The following is an 18,712-nucleotide window of genomic DNA, read 5'->3' on the forward strand; positions in this document are numbered from 1 at the left end:
CCAACGCGATAGTTTACCCCATCGATCGAGGAACTCATCCCCCTCTCCCCCATGGAATTAAATATTCAAACGCGTGGAAAGTCTGGTCTCCATTCTGGATCCAAGCAAAATTGCCCTCTGTCCAAATAAATCAGATCAGTAAAGGAAAGTGAGTTTCTTCTCGCGATATAGGCTTTCCCAATCCCTGGGATGTTCGATATCTCGAGTGCTCCCGATAAGAGGCGCAGTGAAAAAAAAACCGAAGCGTAAATCTCACCCCAGCCAATGACAACGCACAGCTTCAGCTTGATATTGTCGCCAGTGAATGTCTTCACCACCAGCAGGAATAGGTACAACCCTGGAACAGAGCGGTCGATTTATTCGCTTTAATGCATAATTCATTTATGAGAAATATAGAATTGAGAGATTATTCTATCACGAGCTGTAATTAAATTATTACAGTGTGGTACGTTCGACTACGTTTCGGCTGACAGCTTCCAATTCACGCAAATGAGTACAGAGGGTGAAGGCTGATTACCTTCCACGAACATCCAGAAGTAATTGGTCAGCTGGAAATAATTCAGCAGCGATAGGAAAACCACGCAGGTCGGCACATCAGGCTGCATGGAGACCTGTAAGTGACAAGTACTTTTTTTAAAAATTCAATGATCGCATAGTACCTGCGAACGATCGGTACTGGTGCGCGCACAGTACTCTATACTTACGGAAAGGACAGGTTTAATGTCTACGCAGTAGCGGTCAGAAGAAAGTGTAAACTGCGACTGCTGATGGAAATAAGTTAGTTCCGATAGAAAGAATTGTATCTAAAAATTTATATCCCATAGATTGGAGGGATTTTAAAATAGATATCTATTATAGGTAGGTAGGTATAGTATTAGTATTAATACTGGTTACTAAATAAGAATATAGTACTTATAGTATTAAGTTTGATGCGCAGATGCGTAAAGATATATATGAGTTTTAAACTTTCTTTTGACCACCTCTGTAAGTAGATACACACATTTATTTCCACAGAACTGTAGAATATCCTAGTTAATTTCCGAGTTAGTTTTTGGGTAATAATTTTTTGGAAATGTTCGATTCTATTAGAATAATCACCTACACTAGTGAAAATAGAGAGGAGGCAATGATCAAAAGCTTCAGATGTGATAAATGTTAGCATGCAGCTTCATTGACGATATACACATGTTTACGTAACGATTTCATCGTACACGTCGGCCTTTTAATTATCGAAAAACCAGAGCCGTGTCGGCCACTCAGCGGCCGTAATTAATTTTCCTTTCCACTGGCTCGTTAGCGAGGCTCCCGGAGATTTTGCAACTAATGGGAAACGCGTTTGGCCCTGTCAAAAATTCTCTCTGAAGCGGGAAGAATTGTTTTCTGGCTAATTGGTCGTCATTGTATACTTTTATCTATACCTCACTTCTGTTCGTCGATTATTCCTCCAATACACAGAAAGAATTCTCTTTCTTAAGAAGCTCTTTCTACGAATTAACCCTTGAACAGTGGATAATTAGCTCTGTTATTTTATTCGCGCAGTTCTCTTAAATTAGGGTCCTTTTAAATGAGGTTCTCATTTTCTTATTTAGATTTTAGAATCCCCGTATTTTTCAAGAAATAATATTAATATCAACCACCACGTGTACTTTGATATTTAGTATGGGTCCAAATGGACCCTATTATCAAGGGCTAAAATCGTAAGAAATACAGTCCATTCAAGCAATCAATATCTTAGCACAATGATCAATCTCGTCGAATTAATACCATTTGTCATCGAGCATTTAGACTGCGCAAGTGCTACGTCGCGCAATTATGCAGAGCTTAAAGCACACCGACCTGTCGAATGGAAATGTAATTTCAGGCTTCAGCAACAAGTGGCGGAACTGCAGTTCCCGTGCAATTTTTTTCCGTGTAAAAGGCCTTTGAAACTTTGTTTGCTAGCCCATTCTTGTTTCTCATTCAAGATTCGCATTGAAAAAAGGAACGTTTGCTGGAGGGGTACAAATGTATCTCTTACGTACGTCCCTGAGTACAGGTGTGTCCTGAGCGTACGTGGCAAGGGAGAACGATTCTTAGTGTAAGGAGAGTTGTGAAGAAATTTGAAAGTAAAAAGACCTGCGTCACGTTGTTGAGAATCCACATCAGGTCCGCTAGGATGTATGTGAACATCAGGTTCGTGTGTATCTTGTTCCTGACGCACCTTAGTTCTCTGAAACAAAGATTTATTTGCTTAGTAATGTGGTTTCCTACGAATTAATTGGCACGAATTCTTTCTGTTAAGACTGATAGCTATGGAGAGATGCGCAAGGATTTTTCAAATAAAAATTCGATATTCCAAGGCTTTTGTGTTTGCATTATCATAAAATTTAATTTACAATCATTAATCTTCTCACGACTGTGGTCAACTATATTCCTAATCGAATGTAGAATTCTATTCAAGATATTACACGTCACAGTACAGCGTATAATAGCTTCCCAGCACTATAAACACCATATTACATTACTACACGAAAATTTCGCAACATATATTCATGAACTGTGCACCTACCATTAATTCGAACCAACCTACAGCCAAATTAATACGCGCTATCAAGTTTCATACTATCATGTTGCGACATTATTAACAGTCTCCATAATGCGACACAGCAGCCTAATATAATATTCTGCAAATATTAGCACACAGTGCAGAACAATTTTTAATTACCTCCCAACGCCAGCTCCTCCGATTTTATCATTACCAAAGAACCCCCTTCGAACGCTCATGATCCCTACGTCTATGGCTAAATGAAAGCGAATTTCGACTGAAATTGCTCGCTATGGAGCTACTAATTGCATTCACAATCCAATACAGAATTCTATTGTTCACGTCTGTAATAGCACCACATATCCCGCACTGCGCGATTACATCTACGAGCTAATAACGCAATACTCCGTCCTACGTATCGAGCAGTATTAAATTTCTCATTGCGCTCCATGGGTCCCGTGCTCCAGTAACATCTGACAATACTCGTAATTAGTAATTACTCCAGCGCGAAAAAAGATCCTTCAGCTAAGTCAGTTAAGTCGTACAACCTCTCTACAACCGGGGGACTACTTTACTCGCGCCGCGCCAGCAGGAAAGGACGTATAAAAACGGCACAAACCAAAATCAGAGTGTTCCCTCCCTTGTTTCCGATTTCAAACAATCCTCACTCATCCATGTTCGTTCCAGGTAACCCGACAGTTTTTCAATAAAAAATGGACGACAAAGGGCCTCGATATAGACTCGGCCAGCTTTTCGCGAAATAAAATGTTTGCCTGTCCGTTTCACATTCTCTATGAAATTATTCCTCCTATTCTCCGGTTTCGCGTTTCTGTTGCAGCACATTCTCCTCCGACCCCGCTGGTTTCCTCGAGCTTGCCTGTTCGTGCCCTGTTTCGCGAGTTTAGATTATGATCGCTGCGGTATAGGGGATGTTTGGTAAGGGGGTTGTTTCGTCCGGTAGCGAATCAGGAACGCCGCGGATTATTAACGTGGGAGTTTAAAGGCGCGATGAAAATAAAGGTGACTGCAATGTAACGCCCAGGTTCGCGCGTATATCACATCCCCCGTGCTTTAAGTGGTTTGGCCCGCAGTTTTGTCGCTTCTAAAGTAAGATAAACGAGACACGAGGCGCGGTAACCAGCGGCCGAAGCGGTCTCAGTGGTACGAGCGAGGATTAGTCGGACTTTCTAGGTTCCATCGGTTGCGGGATTATTTCGACCATCTGAATAACGAATCCCCCAGCCACTTGCTGCTCGCTTTGCACCCGAACGAGCCTGCTTCGAAAAGTAACGGGAATAAACTTCCATTTCGTTAATCGAATATCGTTATTATTATATTACCGGCGGGGAGATATTTTATTATTCAACTGGCCAAGGAACGCTTCGACGTTCCAATATTTAATTGCAGGAACTCTTACGTTCCGAGCCCGACGGGGAAGCAGAGGGATTGCGGAATTTATAACAATCGAGGAAATTAATTCTCGTGGCGCAAGTGTTGGTGAAACGTTAACTTTTCCATGCGATGGAAACCGTGCGTTTGTTTTTCAGTGGAATTGTTGAATGGGGATGGTGCTGCCTTGTTTTTTTTTTTCAATCACAATATTGTCGAGGACTTTGAAAAAACCGGGTTGATTGAAAATGAACTGGCGCTGGCGTTGCGCGTGCTTCCACTCGCGATGCAGAGTTCTTTCGCGTGCGAAAATACTTCGATGTGGAGAAAGAACAGTTAATTGACGAATACCGTGTACGCGCGCGCCATGTTTGTAACGAAAACGTGGCGGCATTGAATATTGGGGGAGGGGGACGGATGTTGCGGTTGAAATACTGGAGGAATTTCTATTTTTTATTCCGATTTGCATTTTCAATGCAGCGCTCTTAATTCAGTGAAAGAGATAAAAATGAAAAATAAATCGTCAAAAAGTGTGGAAAAAATTGGGATTTTAAAAAATCCTATTGCTTCGCGAGACCTCGTTTTATGGAGCTAGCGTGGGTACGGTCATCGATATGTGCATCGATATGCATTGATAGTGAGGGACGTGTACATGTTATCCATAAATTTGCTTGTTTATAAATAAATAAGAAATATCAATATTTACGAATACAGATTGCAAATTACCGATACATGCTGGTATTAATATTGGTAATAAAGGTTGCTTGTATTTATCGATAAATACCGCTGGTCATCTATGCTCATCAATATTAATATTCGTAATGCAAGTTCCCCACTTGTAACTGTGTTAATCCTAACAACGGAAGTTGCTGGTTCATTAATGTCATTATGAATACCGCAGACCATTGCTTTTCATCGATAATCCGAATTTAACAGGAAGGACTGACACGAAAGATTCATAATGGGTTTCGGATACATCAGGATGCAAATTGCTGGTGGTATTATACCCGCGAAATGCAATTTGGAAAATCTGTAGTCAGGAGATTAGATGCGAATTTTCTTGTGAAGTGTCTGCTTGAATGGTACATGCTACGCTGGAACAGGAATAAATAAGATAACGTCAAAACGCTATTGTAGGACATATCGTATTCTGTTCCCCTTAGGAGAACGTAACGCCTTTGTACGCTCGAGATAAGTATGGAGGATATATTCACATACTTTCTAGCGCTTCCTGTCGTCGTTGAACGAGCGTTATACAATATATGTCTGGTAAGTATGTCTGAGATATTATAGCTGCTTGTAAAATATACTCAGATTTTATAATACTAGTAAGCTATACTAGAAATTAAACTTACTAGTACTTAACGTAATTATTAGTATAAGTACTCATAGTAGATTATAATACTAGTGTTATAATATGTAGTAGTTAAGTATTATAATATTATATTATATAGTACTATAACTAATAGTTATAATATTATATTATATAGTACTATAACTAATAGTTATAATATTGTATTATATAGTATTATAACTAATAGTTATAATATTATATTATATAGTATTATAACTAATAGTTATAATATTAGTTATATACTAGTATTAGTTATAATAATACTAGTACTAATACTAGTAATTATAATAATACTAGTTTATAACTAATATTATAACTACTTAGTATTATAATTAATACTAATTAATATTAGAACAAATTGTGGAGAGCCCCGCAACGTCTACTATCAGTAGCATCGGTATTTTATTGACAGTTGTTACCATTATCTTCAGTTTTACGTAAATCCGATGAAGAAATGGCACAACGTGATTCCTTCCCGATTGCACGTGATTATTCATCCGATTAGAACGTACGAGATAGCGAGTTTATTTATTATTCGGTGAGATTGCGCCGCAAAACTGCGCCCGTGCAACGTGGAAACAGAGAGGAAGCCCGGTGGCTATGCATATTTATTTCAGCCACAGTTATGCTTTGAACCGAACGGCTCGGTAAGAAGCCCTTGCAAAAATGTTCCCTCGTAACGAAATATATTTACAGAGAACAGCGGCTCAAACGAGGGAACAACTATAACAGAATTCCTTTTACAACTGATCTGCCTAGAAATCCCTATTACCTTGTCCTTTGAAGACACTTGCTAAAATAAATTGCAACTGCATTACATTATAATAAGTGTCTCGATTAATTCAATTGCAAGAATTTCGCGCACAAGGGTATGATAATCCCAAAGTGGCACAGTAGAAAGAACAACCCGTTGTTATGGTAATGTGAACATAAATATGAATTACTTCAGTGTAGTAGAAAGAAGAATTCGCACAACTGGCTACTCTCTGGTCGAGTTGCGCTTCTAGATTCACTTTTATGCAAGTAGGTGCTTTTGTCGTGGAGGAAAAATTCGCATTCAACTAACTGCAGTCGAGACAACACCCAACGTCAGACGAAAATAAAAACGCAACGAATTAACCGTATGTATCACGAGAAGCTCCTCTTTTCCATGATGCACACGACCGCAAGCCGCATGTTAATTCCCTCGAATTTCCTTCGCCCTGTCTCGTGTTTCATTCTACTTAAGGGGACATTCTACTCTCTCGGTCGAAAAATCCGCCACTTTTCGGTGATGGTTTTTATAATGAAATACACACTTAACGTTTTCGAATTTCGGGGGGGGGGGGGGGGGTATATTGTACCACTCTTGAAATACAAGGAAAAATATTTGCTGTTTGTTTATTTTATTTGTTTACTTAAATATTTCGCAGCGAAATTGGCGTTTTCAAAATTGCTGGCGGTTGAAATATCGGACGACTGCATCATCGGAAATAAAAAAACCAAACATATTTCTAATTGGCAGGAGTGTGTCTATCTGGCTAACCACAAATATCTTCAGATTTTTTAATATTTTCCCACATTTTATGTCTATTAAACAAAAAAGAAATGCGCCTTTTTGGTACTTTCAAATTTGATCGACCCCCATTTTAATAATAGCGAGATAACCGTGTGCCTGCGATTTAGAAATATGTTATTTCCGATGATTCAGTCGTCCGAAATTTCAACCGCCAACTTCACTGCGAAATATTTATGTAAACAAATGAGCTAAACAAACAACAAAGATTTTTTTCTTGTATTTCAAGAGTGGTAGAATATACCCCCAGAAATTCGAAAACGTTAAGTGTTTATTTCATTATAAAAACCATCACCGAAAAGTGGCCGATTTTTCGGCCGAGAGAGTAGAATGTCCCCTTAATTAACTGTTTCTCAAATACATTCACAAGCCCACCGAAACGCAGAGAATTTTATCTGCTAAAGGAATCTCTTAAAACAAAGCACCTAGTTTTTATGAATTACCTACTGGTAGCAGGCATTAGCCAACAATTTCGGTTGCCATTAGGTTACAACTATAACTTTGTTAAACGACCCATAAAGTCAACACTACTGTAGATATTACAATGGCAAGCGCTTGGCTGCTGTAACTGATTATGAGGTTGCTTCCAGTAGCGAACAAGTTGTTCCAACCAGGCCCTGGAAATTTATGTTCTCCTCGACCCTCAAGTGTTCCGCCCTCAGCTATTTGCGTCACGTGTCGCTTGTTCACGGTGCTCCTATTCGCATAGGAGGTATTCGTTCGCGATGGTTGTTACGCATAATGTTGCCCAGAAGTGCTCGAAAATTGTTCCCGTTCCGTTCTGTCTACCTCGTCTATCCCCCTTCCTATTTCTCGTGGTAATTCCCAATTCTAAAAGTCAAGCTTCTTTATCCTTGGGTAATAACAGCGCTGAATTAATACGATCACTGATAAAATATTATCTTCAAAACTAACAATTTCATTTTCCTTTATAAATTAAATTTATAAAGGAAAATTTATTAAAAACCTAGGTAACCCTTCTGTGTACAGTAGAAATATTTATTTCAATTATTCTACTTTCATCCCTAATGCAGAATTATATGGAATTGAACTTGGATGAATTAATTTGCACTTTGTTATTTGTTTTACCTCTACTCTTCCTAATTGTGTTACCTTACCCAGTAACAGTAGAATTATGTAAATATGAATTTCCGAGTTAAGTGTTCTATCACTCGAACATCAGTGTTCCCTTATTAATTCGGATAATGCTAATTCTACTTCGCAATTCAAGCTACCAATCGCAGGATTGCAACCTACTACGTATGGCATATTTTAATTTTTTACATATTTTTCATATTTAATTATTGACTAATTATTAATTATGATAATCCGCATTACCACAAACCCTGATTAATACCTACAGGTACTTTAAATTCGGATACACTCGATGCGGAAATACATACAAATTATTTAATGCAATATTCTTATCGGTAAAACATGTTATACATTTGTGAGTAACTGTGTATCGATTTCGCGACAGATTAAATTCGTTTACCCGGCGAATGGATGAAAAAACAAAGGTGAAAGCCTGAGGATATTTCGTTTCCTCGAACAGTGTGTGCTTCGTGTGTTCTACCAGCGTGCAGTGCACCGTGGCGTCCATAATTTACATCCGTTGGGAGCCACGGACTCGCCACGGAAGTGTATGCTTCAAATCCTGAGCCCGTTTAATAAAATATCCGGCGTTCCATGCGTTTGCTGACTTACTACGTATTTCCGTAATAGGCGATCCCCTGGTTATCCTTTGACCTCGAAGCATGAGTAGGTTCTTTGGTCGTGCTCACTGTACGTTAACAATTTCGTAGCCTTTCACCTGCCGTAACTTGTTTAGTTGGCATAGAATGAGAATATACTTTTCGAAATTTCTCTATTTCGTGGTCAAGCACATAGGTGCTGGGTATTGGGACAACATTCCGAGGTAACGGTGCAAGCCGAGTAGTTTGTAGCGAAAGAAATACTTTTACACCAAAACATAATATAATAACCTGTTAAAGTGTCCCTCATCTGAATACAAAAACCGTTGCATAAAAATATGCATGTACTTTCTGAAATAAATTCCCTAATAAAGAATCATTCTTTTTCTTACCTTTCTGACTACGGTAACCCCCTAAGTCATCGCAGAAACCGTGATCGCAGTAGATTCTCACTTAAAAAAATATTGATGACAATAGCGCTTCCACTGCGACGGAAAGAGCGAGTTAATCCACCTTCGTACATCTTTAAACGTACAGAAGACGAGTCTGGCAGACAGGTAACTCGGCTAACAGATTAAGCCCGTATCCCAGTCTCGTTTGTTCGACTACCAAGCCACGGGAAACCGTGGGTTAGGCGGAAACGCGATGGTCGTTCATGAATAAAAAGAACGCGTCAGAGTCGTGATGCGTTTCTCAAAGCATCTGCATATCCCGTGTGTGAACAGCCGCCCCTTCCTCCGCAGGGGGTTAATAAATGATCCGACGCTGGGAGCCAAGCGAAATGTCATTTTCTTGCTCGTTACCGTGCAGTGGGTATCCCTCTGCCGCGGCGCTTTGAACGCGCAGCCGTGCATGCACGCGGGCCAACTCGGTTTGCGAATATTTTCCGTCGATTTCCTAGGGTCCAATCGAATCCATTCTGCCCGCGACCCGCTCGAGTCGATACGCAGCTCCGAAGCATCCCCTCGACAATCGCGACGACCTACTAAGCGACTTTACGCAGGGGCGTAAAGTTAAAAGTGGGGGATGAAAATAGGGGTATAAAGAGGCGCTTTTAAAATTAGCGATTTCGGAGGGAGCTTGTATCCGTTGGGGAGTGATTTCGCGTGAGAATTCTTCGTCCCGTCGGGGGCACGCCCGAGAAATTCTATCGCGCAATGTTCTGCATATTGCATAACTAATTACCCACGGTGTCTCGTTGCGTTTTTTTTTTACCAATGCCACGTCTGGGAGCTTTATCCTGATATTCCCAGCGACCTTCCCTCGGCTGGAAAGCTCGCTGGGGAGCGTCTTTCTCCCTCCGAGCTGTGGAAAATACAGGGGGCCTGTACACCTTCCGCGGTGCTTCGCTTTAGCGTAGAATTTTAATATGCGCATAGTCTTGTGACTGCCCCGCCCGACGGCGCGCCTTATTAGATGGCTGATTTAATTAATTGTCCTCGATGGATGGCTGGCATTTCTGGGCGAGCGGTGGTATTTTATGGAAATTGCGGAGGTTATAATTCGATTAACTTTCACGCAACCCGGAAAGTTGCTTCTGATTTTCCTTTGTCGAAGGAGCTGCGAGGCATAGTCCACTTACCGAGGGGAAAATTAGTCGCGACCTTCGCTAGCAGTCATTCATTAGACCCATTGATTTAACGTCTATTTTGCAGAAATAAAAGCTGATCAAATAAATTCAGGAGGGGCCTAGTAGTAGCTGCGTACGACTACTCTGACACTCGGCGGATAAATGAGGAACACATTACTGACACTAAGCTGGTGGCCGGATAGTTTAGGCTCCTATCTTCCTCATTAATATAATGCCGAATTAAAGCTAAAGCCCCTAACGCTTAAAGAGCAACGGGGAAGTTTCGAGCAACGGGAGTAGAATAGAACAACGAATGCTACACGCGTTTCCATCCCCAGAGGTATCTAAATCTGCTCGCTCCACCGTTCGTCCCCATCGATTCCCTTGCGTTATCCCGGCGGAAATGAAAGCGAACGATAGGAATGTAAATTGCTTACTTGCAGTAGAGGAATATCGAGACAGCGACGATGAGGGTGAGCAGGGAGAGGCTGTAGCCGACGAAATAAATCGTCGTCGAGATGACTTCCACGCTGCCCTCGATCGCGGGCTCACGAACGTCGCTGCATAGGGTGTAGTTGGAATACTTGTCCCAGGTGCCATCGCTCATGCACCAGCGACTAGCATTTTCTGAAAGAACAACAGACCACTTCACTACCTACGAGCCTTGATATTTTTAATATTCTTTTAATCGGTTTATACATTTATGGAAGGTTAAGGGAGGGGTCGTTGCATACGCTCGATTAAACGTTACGTATGTGCATATTACGTTGAAGTATTGGGAAAATTCGATGAGAACTTTCGTTTCAACACTTCTTTCATTTACGACTTTGAATAACGACAGGATCGAGCGGTGCCAATTTTTTCTCCACGAAACTCGCAACCACCCCTCCCGGTCGATACTCCCCCGGAGCTTGCACCATTTAAATATGAAATGTCAGAAGTCTCGTCGGCAACGGGAGCGACTGGAATCGCGGATATCCAGCGATCCCGTCTACGGGCAGGCGATATTCGTGGACCGAGTTCTGCATTATTCAGGGCCACCGATGAAAGTAGCTGCGTAATCGATGAGACTGCGGGAAAGGTCGTTCTAGAAGCGAATCGGCGCATATAAACGAGCTTTCTTAATTTACGCGAGGCCCCATCGCGCCAGCCCCCGGCACGTGGATCGATCAACTAAGAAACACTGCGAAGAGGAAACGGAACCGCTTTGTCAAATATCCTCTCACTCCAGCTGTGAATTCAAGCTTGCGAGTTAATTACGCGAGGCTCGCAAGCGGAGGTCACTTTACCGCGGGGGGTGATAAAATGAAAGGAAGAGAGGAGGTACGAAGCCTTGAAAGACAATTTTCAAAGGATTAGGAACGTCTGAAGTGTTTTCTCGATTTTCTTCGGAAGCTAAGTATCACGTGATACTTTTGTATTAATTATTATTTTTTCTTCCCATAGAAAATTAGAGAGCCCTTTGGACAATTGTAACTAATTTGGCCTAATGAGTAAAACTGATTCATAGACGCATTGGGAATTTTACGTGCTTTTACTAGAATTCTTATTTTTGAACTCCATAAGGAGTTCTCAGGGCCCCATTTAAAAAAAAAATGATTTTATCCAAACACTGTATTTTGTTTCCTGTACTACTACACTTAGCTCGTTTTTAGTAAACTACCTCTTCATTTTCCCGAAATAATAGGCCCCTCAGAACGTTTGCCACCTGGGCCTTTTTCCTTAAATCCGCCACTGTTATCAACTCTGTCCATATTGAGTATAATATCGTAAAAAATAATATTGCGTCGCGTGGCAGGTATTGTTTCAGCTCTTCAATGGCAGACTCTGATAACCAAAACCCCAAGGGATCCTCAAAAGTCTTGTTTTTCGACTTGCATACTAATTCGTTGGAATTTGATCCGATTACTTTTCGACGTACCCATCGATATTCCTGACGAATGGAATTCGCTGGCGATTTTTCTATCCATTTCGAACTTGTCGCAAAAGGAACGATAGAAAACCTACCGCGAATTCAACGAAAAATATGAAAGCCACGTTCCCAACCGAAGTTTTGGGAAAATCTCTGAAATCCGCCGCACTCGAGTGTCAGTCTCTGCCAGGTTCGACGTTTAACTGATACTTCGGTAATTGCGTCTTTCGAAGGTAATATTAATCGTGGCACGAGATCGATCCCGACCAATTTCCATGTCACGCTACCAATATCGAGAATTTTCCCTTCCAAAGCGCTTTTAAATAAGCTTTGCCGCGTAAAACGATACTCCACGGCCGTGCGCCAGTTTGAAATTCAATCGCGAAGCGAATGTAAGCGCTCTCGGTATTGGTGTAACTCTGATAACGGAACAGAAACTTGCTCGTTTAAATCTTCGATTTTTTTATATTCATAACGCGAACGCGATTTTGCTAATGATAGGTCGAGAGATTTGAAATATTATCTATTCAATTCCACGGGGATGTAAGTTCCTTCGATTGTAAATATAATGCAAGCGGTTGCCGATTTGTGGAAGAAAGAATAATACGAGTACTAAAAATTGGAGATGCTACATAAATTTTTCTACTTGCTACACTGGTGTATTTTTAAAAAAAATGTTGGTTCAAGGTACCACTGAGGACCTCGTCTTTTGAAGAAGTGGATTCGAAACACGTGGGAATAAACCCTTGTAGGAAAACTTGAAGAAAAAATTTATACGATTAATATAAGGATAGCTGAATGGCACCTTTCATAATGGATGCGACGCTACAGTATTACGAACAACTTGTTCCGTTCCCTTCTCCAACAAGCGGGATATACCTACACACGACTTTTTATTCCACCTTTCCAGCTTATCGTTATTTCTCCCGCGAGCTTTACCCCCATTGCTCGTAATTGAAATGCTGATTATGAAGCAAGGAAATTACTGAAGTCGAGAAAGAAACTTCCTCCCCCAGGAAACTTAGCAGCGCTCAGCTCGGTATTCAGAAAAGATGGAAAAGTTCGTTGAAAGAGCGTAACGGGTAACACAATAAATCATTGTTCCATTGAGAGGAGAATAACAACGCGAGGATATTAATTCTTGTTAATCACGCTTTGCAATATACAGCGGGGTAACAACAGCAGTTGTGTGCTCACAATAGTGAAGCACATAATAAAAATTGTATGACAGAGAAGCTGGACATTTCAATGTACTTTTCCTATTCAAATGTTAGTAAAGCAATACCCCATTTACGAGAATTTTTCAGTTTGCGAATAGTGCCACGATTCGGTGTACCTAGGTTGTTGTAATCTCCTAGAGTGTAGCATCTGCATTATGATAATGCAGAGTTCCTTTAGAATGGGTGTCATCCCATCCTGGCGAAGCTGAATTTAAATCTAATGGCTAGATTAAAACGAAATTATTTAGTATAAAATGTTTAGCGGAGAATCTTCATTTTAGAAACCTGCTTCTTTAGAATGTATATCTAATTTGTACCAAAATTGATTTCTTTTCTTGAGAAATCGTAAATTAATTGAAATAGATCAGAGATGGGCAAAATTTTTATTTAAATACATTTTCTAATAACGAATAAAAGTTGAAAAATTACTCGTCATGTGTCGAATAAAGCTAACACTGGTTAACGAACGAATGACGAATAATTCTTTCAACTTCCATTCGTTATTCGAAATTTTATTTAAATAAAAATGTTGCCCATCTCTGATATCAAGTACCATTTTAGTTTTTCACATTACCTCCTCTTACTTTCTTTATGCTCAAATGTCTCATTAATATCAATATCTTCTCAAACTTAGACTCTTTCCCTTCCACGTCTCCCGCTCCAATAATGATCAAACACCTCCTCGTTAACTAACTTAATTAACACCCAGCCATTAACGAACGCCGACACAGTGAATGCACCCGACAAAAAGGAGTAAAAATTTCGCCAAAGTGGACACTGTATCCTTTTTAAAAAAAAAGAAGCACCGACGGCATTTCATTCGTGGCTAAGCGCCGAATAATAAATGCCTGCGTGGGAGGAGAATTTCTTCCAACCCAGCAACGTAATTTTCTTCACTGAAGAAAAGGTAGCAGCCAAGAATTAGCAATCTTAATTTCACGGGACTGGAAGCATTCTCGTAAAAAACTAATAACAAAGCACACAAATGTTACTTCATCCAACAATATCTATGTACCAAATAATAAACTTTTCAGATGGGAGAAAAGTTTTCCTCAAGGTTCTTTTACTTCGTGCAATTGCTTTCCCCCGCCCGTTACGAAAATAATAATAAATGGGCCGTTTATCAGCCGATATCAGCGTCGACGTCTGTTAAATCCCGACGGGCCGTTTATCCCGTGAAAATAATTCCCTAGCGGGGCGGCCAAATTTTTTGTCCCTCTCTGCCTTCGCCGGGGCGTATGTTCAGCTTGTCACGCTCGCTCGACTTTATTGCAGCCGCGCCGTTGCGTTCGTTGTGTACGCGCGCGCGTCAGCAGCCAGTTCGCGGGTGCAGCGGACAATCGGGGAGCCGGAGATTTCCAGAGACAAGGGTAGCGGTCTTTCGAACGCCAAGGGGTACCAAGTGCCACGGGGGTATCACCCCCGGGCGGCGAGAAAATCATATTATCCCTGGCAAGTTTGGGACACGGTCGCACCGTCTCGCATGCGAATGCGGACTTCGATTTATTTAACTCCCCTCCGCTCGTTTATCTGCGTGAATAATATTCGAGGAGGTTCGGTACAGTAGCGGTAAAAAAAGATCGTAAAGAAGATTGCTCCATTACAAAGAATTGCGTATTAAAAATAGACGAGTAGTTTAGTATTAGGCTCGTTATGCAGACGTGAAAGGTGAGATTTAAACATTGTTTTGAATTCTGAGTAAATGTAAGTTTGATGAAAATAAACTTATGTTACACCTGCTGTGACATATTTTTAAGCCGCGCTGAATCAGTTCTTACGTATATTATACGCTTCTGTTTCGCAGCTCTAGTGATTAAGGTTTCTGCAATTTTATGTGATATATGCTGCTTGGAATAATTTCAGGTAGTAGGAAACTAGGAAATCTAATTAGTGATATCGCTATCGATATCGTGCACGAAAATTGTTTCCGGTTAAATCACGACTAAATATACTAAGTACATAATACCCAGCACATGTACCACCCTCGCAGTAGCCCACTGTTTATAATCCGTAATTCCCCGTAATGCGGAACAACTCTGATTTAAGCTTCCTTTGAACGATCGATACTCGTCTAATACGCACGCAAATTTGACGACTTTAAAAAGCAGAACGCGCAGGCCGGACGAGCGAAGGTGGCCATCTCGCGAAGAGGAAGATCCATGACTCAGTCTTGAATTCAGTTTTAATTCTACTTTCGCACGAACGAATGCTGCGTCCTCAATGTTCAGAACCATCAGGTCTGAGATGAAACGAGATGGTACTTGTGCGAGTTCCAAGTTGACATCGTTTAAAGAGGGACGAGAGGTCTTCCTCTGGGGGTTTGAAAAATTAATGAGAATATTTCGCGAATATCCGGCTGCATGGAGGGCCCTCGTCGCGACTCGAAGTATAGGTACACGCCCTTTGGAACATCTCCAGCAATTTCCGAGATTCAGGAGCTAGAAGCCCGTTAAGCTGCTAGACGCGAGTTAAGTCGACTGCATTACAAGATCGTACATTAATTATCTGGCCACGCCTACGTAGCCGTGATTAAAGCGCGACGTAACGAGTTGTCTATCCTTGCCTCCCGGCTAGGCCCCACTTCTCGAGGGGGTAGGAAATTGTTGCCGCTGTTTCTTAATTCACTTTAATAACCGTTCACCAATGCCTGAGGTATGCTACTCCGAAGCACTTCTGAATGGGTTCTGTATCTGTAATGCGGGCTGGAATTGTTATACGACGGTGGTTAAAAGAAATCTTGAAAGCCATATTCTTATTTGCTGCGTATCGAATTTAATACTAACAATAAGCTTTACGTATTTTATAGCATGTAAGATATAATGTATAATTCTCTCTAACCCCTCAATGACGAACTCCTGAAACGAAAAACTACCTGTGAGGCCCGGGCCCTCGGAACTAAAACCTCCACTGTTTTCCCGGGCGGTATAGGAAATACGGCTTTAAGGGGACCTTCCGGTCCAAAAGTCGATTTTTTTATTTCATTTTTCGAATGTTCAACCTTTTAGGAATACGTGTTTAAAATGATTCGTTGAAATTCGTAAAATTCACGAAGTTATAGGCATTTGAATAGCATTCTCAAAACGGTGCGACGGTGCATTTTTTGGGGCTCTAAACCGGAAGGTTCCCTTAAGGTCCGTACGACATATGGAGACGGGCGACCAGTGGAAAATTTAGGGTCCGTACCAGATACTGAGGTGGTCGTTGAGGGGCTAATAGAACTATCTTATTTCTGTCACCGTTCGCAGTTTAGGCTTTCTTTCAATTACTACCCTAACTCATCAGGATTCTGACGATGCAGATAATGAGAAGCCTCGAATGGTATTAACAGTAAGACTATGATCCTCGAAAGCCTCGATCACATTATTGCGGATTGCTGCAGACGCACCGTTGCAGTTTCAAATGAACCACCATTGAGGTAATACGAGCACCTGAAACTTCTTGAATGATTGCTGATTCATATAGTAGCCCTGCTTGATACAAGTTTAATTAAATGAACGAAAGAGAATTAGTAGTTCCCTGTTGCCGTGGAAGTTGCTACCTAGCTCATAATTAATATGCAATAAGTTGCCCCAGTAAATAGAGAAGCACACGAGTAGACACATCCCAAAGGCGAAACAAATCGTTCTAAAGTTTCTCTAAACTCTACCAATCTTAATTGGCTCCATTTAAATATAATAACCTTCAATTTTAATTTCCCACGGTGAACGTTAATCACATTAATGCAGCACGGAGAGAGTATAAGTTTGGTGGATAATAAACGAGAACTCGCAGGGTCTCACCACTTGCAATTATATTTCGCGAGACGCGAAGGGTAATTACTAATTACGAGCTACCTCGCGTCCATGCCCGACTTTCACCGAGATCTATCAACCGACGGTTCGATTGTCATCGTCGACTGCTGCTAATTCGTGGAGTCGTGATCTACACAACAAAATTCATCTGGAAACAGCGATCGGCAGGGCGGGGGATAATTTATCGAGATTGGACGCTTCACGCCGATATTTTGCAATTAGCTGTCTCGATGACAGATGTATTTAGTTCTCGCCTGTCAGCGTCCTCGAGTAATGAAATCATGCGTGGGACGAGCCGTTAATGGCTATGCAAAATAATAAACGGTCAATCGATATTTTAATACAGCTACCGTTGATTAAGTACTAGTACTGGATTATTATAGTAGCAGTCAAAAGAAAGTGTAAGCTGTGATGGTATACTGGAAATATTCTTTGCATCACTCGAATAAACGCGTTATCACTTATACCTCTCTTATTAGTACTAGGGAAAAAATAGTGCAATAATAATAGTAATAATATATTATATAATATTATTATTGTTATTGAAAGGGTTGTAAAATAGACCAATGGAATCAATATAATGCTTGAAGTCTAGTATTAAGTTAGTTACGCAGACATGTAAGGGCTTTAAACTTTCCTTTGAACAGCACTGTACATGGAAATATAGGAATCATTATTCGACCAGGGTTTTCATTCTTCGACTGACTGACGATTGGAACGTCCCCGTTAAATGATCGATCTCGAGGCAGACACGCCAGGCTTCCGGCTATTCCTGGGTAACGTTGCGATTCTGCAGTTCAGGGACGGCTCCGCGAACTCGTTTAATTTCCAAGGGACGATGGGAACAGCAGTTCGACGCCAGACTTTATCGTTCCGTCTGGAACGTCCCCAGAACGTCAAAATGCAGTTACGGGGCTCGAGATTGTTCATGCACGTGCACCATTATCATTCGTATCCGTCGGCGAAACGGGGATGCTCTGGCCAGAAGCAATTAGAGTTGTCCCTTCTATGGGAATCGAAAGCAGTAAATTCTGCGTCTGGAAACGCACGAATGGAGAAGTAGGAGATAGTGTGACGGTAGCTAGGCAAACACCAGCTGTACTTGAGAATACTAACGGAAAATTCTTCATACTTTCATATTTCATATTTCTTCGTGATGAGTTATAGATATTATAGTTTCATTAAATTCTTGGGAGTTCAAAAATCGAGGTGTTAACTGTGTTATAAGAGTTTCGCGTAGTTGTATAGACTGAGATTCTATCTAGGTATTATTCTTGTTTAAAATATTTGGATTTATACCCAACTCAAGTGTAAGCTTATTGGAATGTTTGAAGAAGAAAGAGACAGCTTTACTGTCTGCGTCGTGGCCGAGGAATTTTATTCTTGGCTGAGCGCAGGTGGATATGCACTACTTGTCAAGCGTCCGAGCACATACCGTTCACATCCACTGGCAACTGCCTGACCCCATACGGACTTATACTACTTACTCGGCTGCCGCGTAGTCTCGAGCGCTTCCCCACATTGTGAAGTACATATTGAAAGTTTGAACACGAGTAGACACTGCGCGTTTCCATTAAAAATAACGCAATTAAACAGTCCGTAACTCTAATACCTCGCGTAAAAGCAATTCGCGATAACTTTAAGGGAAAGCCGGAGGTGGATCGTTAGAGAAAATATCAAACGTTTCGAAAGTATTATCTGGC

At 41.1% G+C, this 18,712-nt stretch overlaps 1 protein-coding gene across 10 annotated transcripts in view; it reads right to left on the reverse strand.

The window, feature by feature from the left end:
• Positions 1 to 18,712, reverse strand: part of Dh44-r1 (Diuretic hormone 44 receptor 1) — a 67,813-nt gene that overhangs the window by 7,469 nt on the left and 41,632 nt on the right. For all 10 annotated transcript variants that reach the window (XR_013086156.1, XM_076817676.1, XM_076817677.1 and 7 more), the window contains 4 exons: positions 10,524 to 10,713; positions 2,116 to 2,209; positions 518 to 611; positions 257 to 337 (listed from right to left, as the gene is read on the reverse strand). Coding sequence is in view for 9 of the 10 variants with exons in the window: in XM_076817676.1 (XP_076673791.1) it covers positions 257 to 337; positions 518 to 611; positions 2,116 to 2,209; positions 10,524 to 10,713 (459 nt within the window). In the remaining variant the exon portion in view is untranslated. The remainder of the gene's footprint in view (positions 1 to 256; positions 338 to 517; positions 612 to 2,115; positions 2,210 to 10,523; positions 10,714 to 18,712) is intronic.

Source organism: Andrena cerasifolii, chromosome 8 (assembly GCF_050908995.1).
Source record: "Andrena cerasifolii isolate SP2316 chromosome 8, iyAndCera1_principal, whole genome shotgun sequence".
NCBI lineage: Eukaryota > Metazoa > Arthropoda > Insecta > Hymenoptera > Andrenidae > Andrena > Andrena cerasifolii.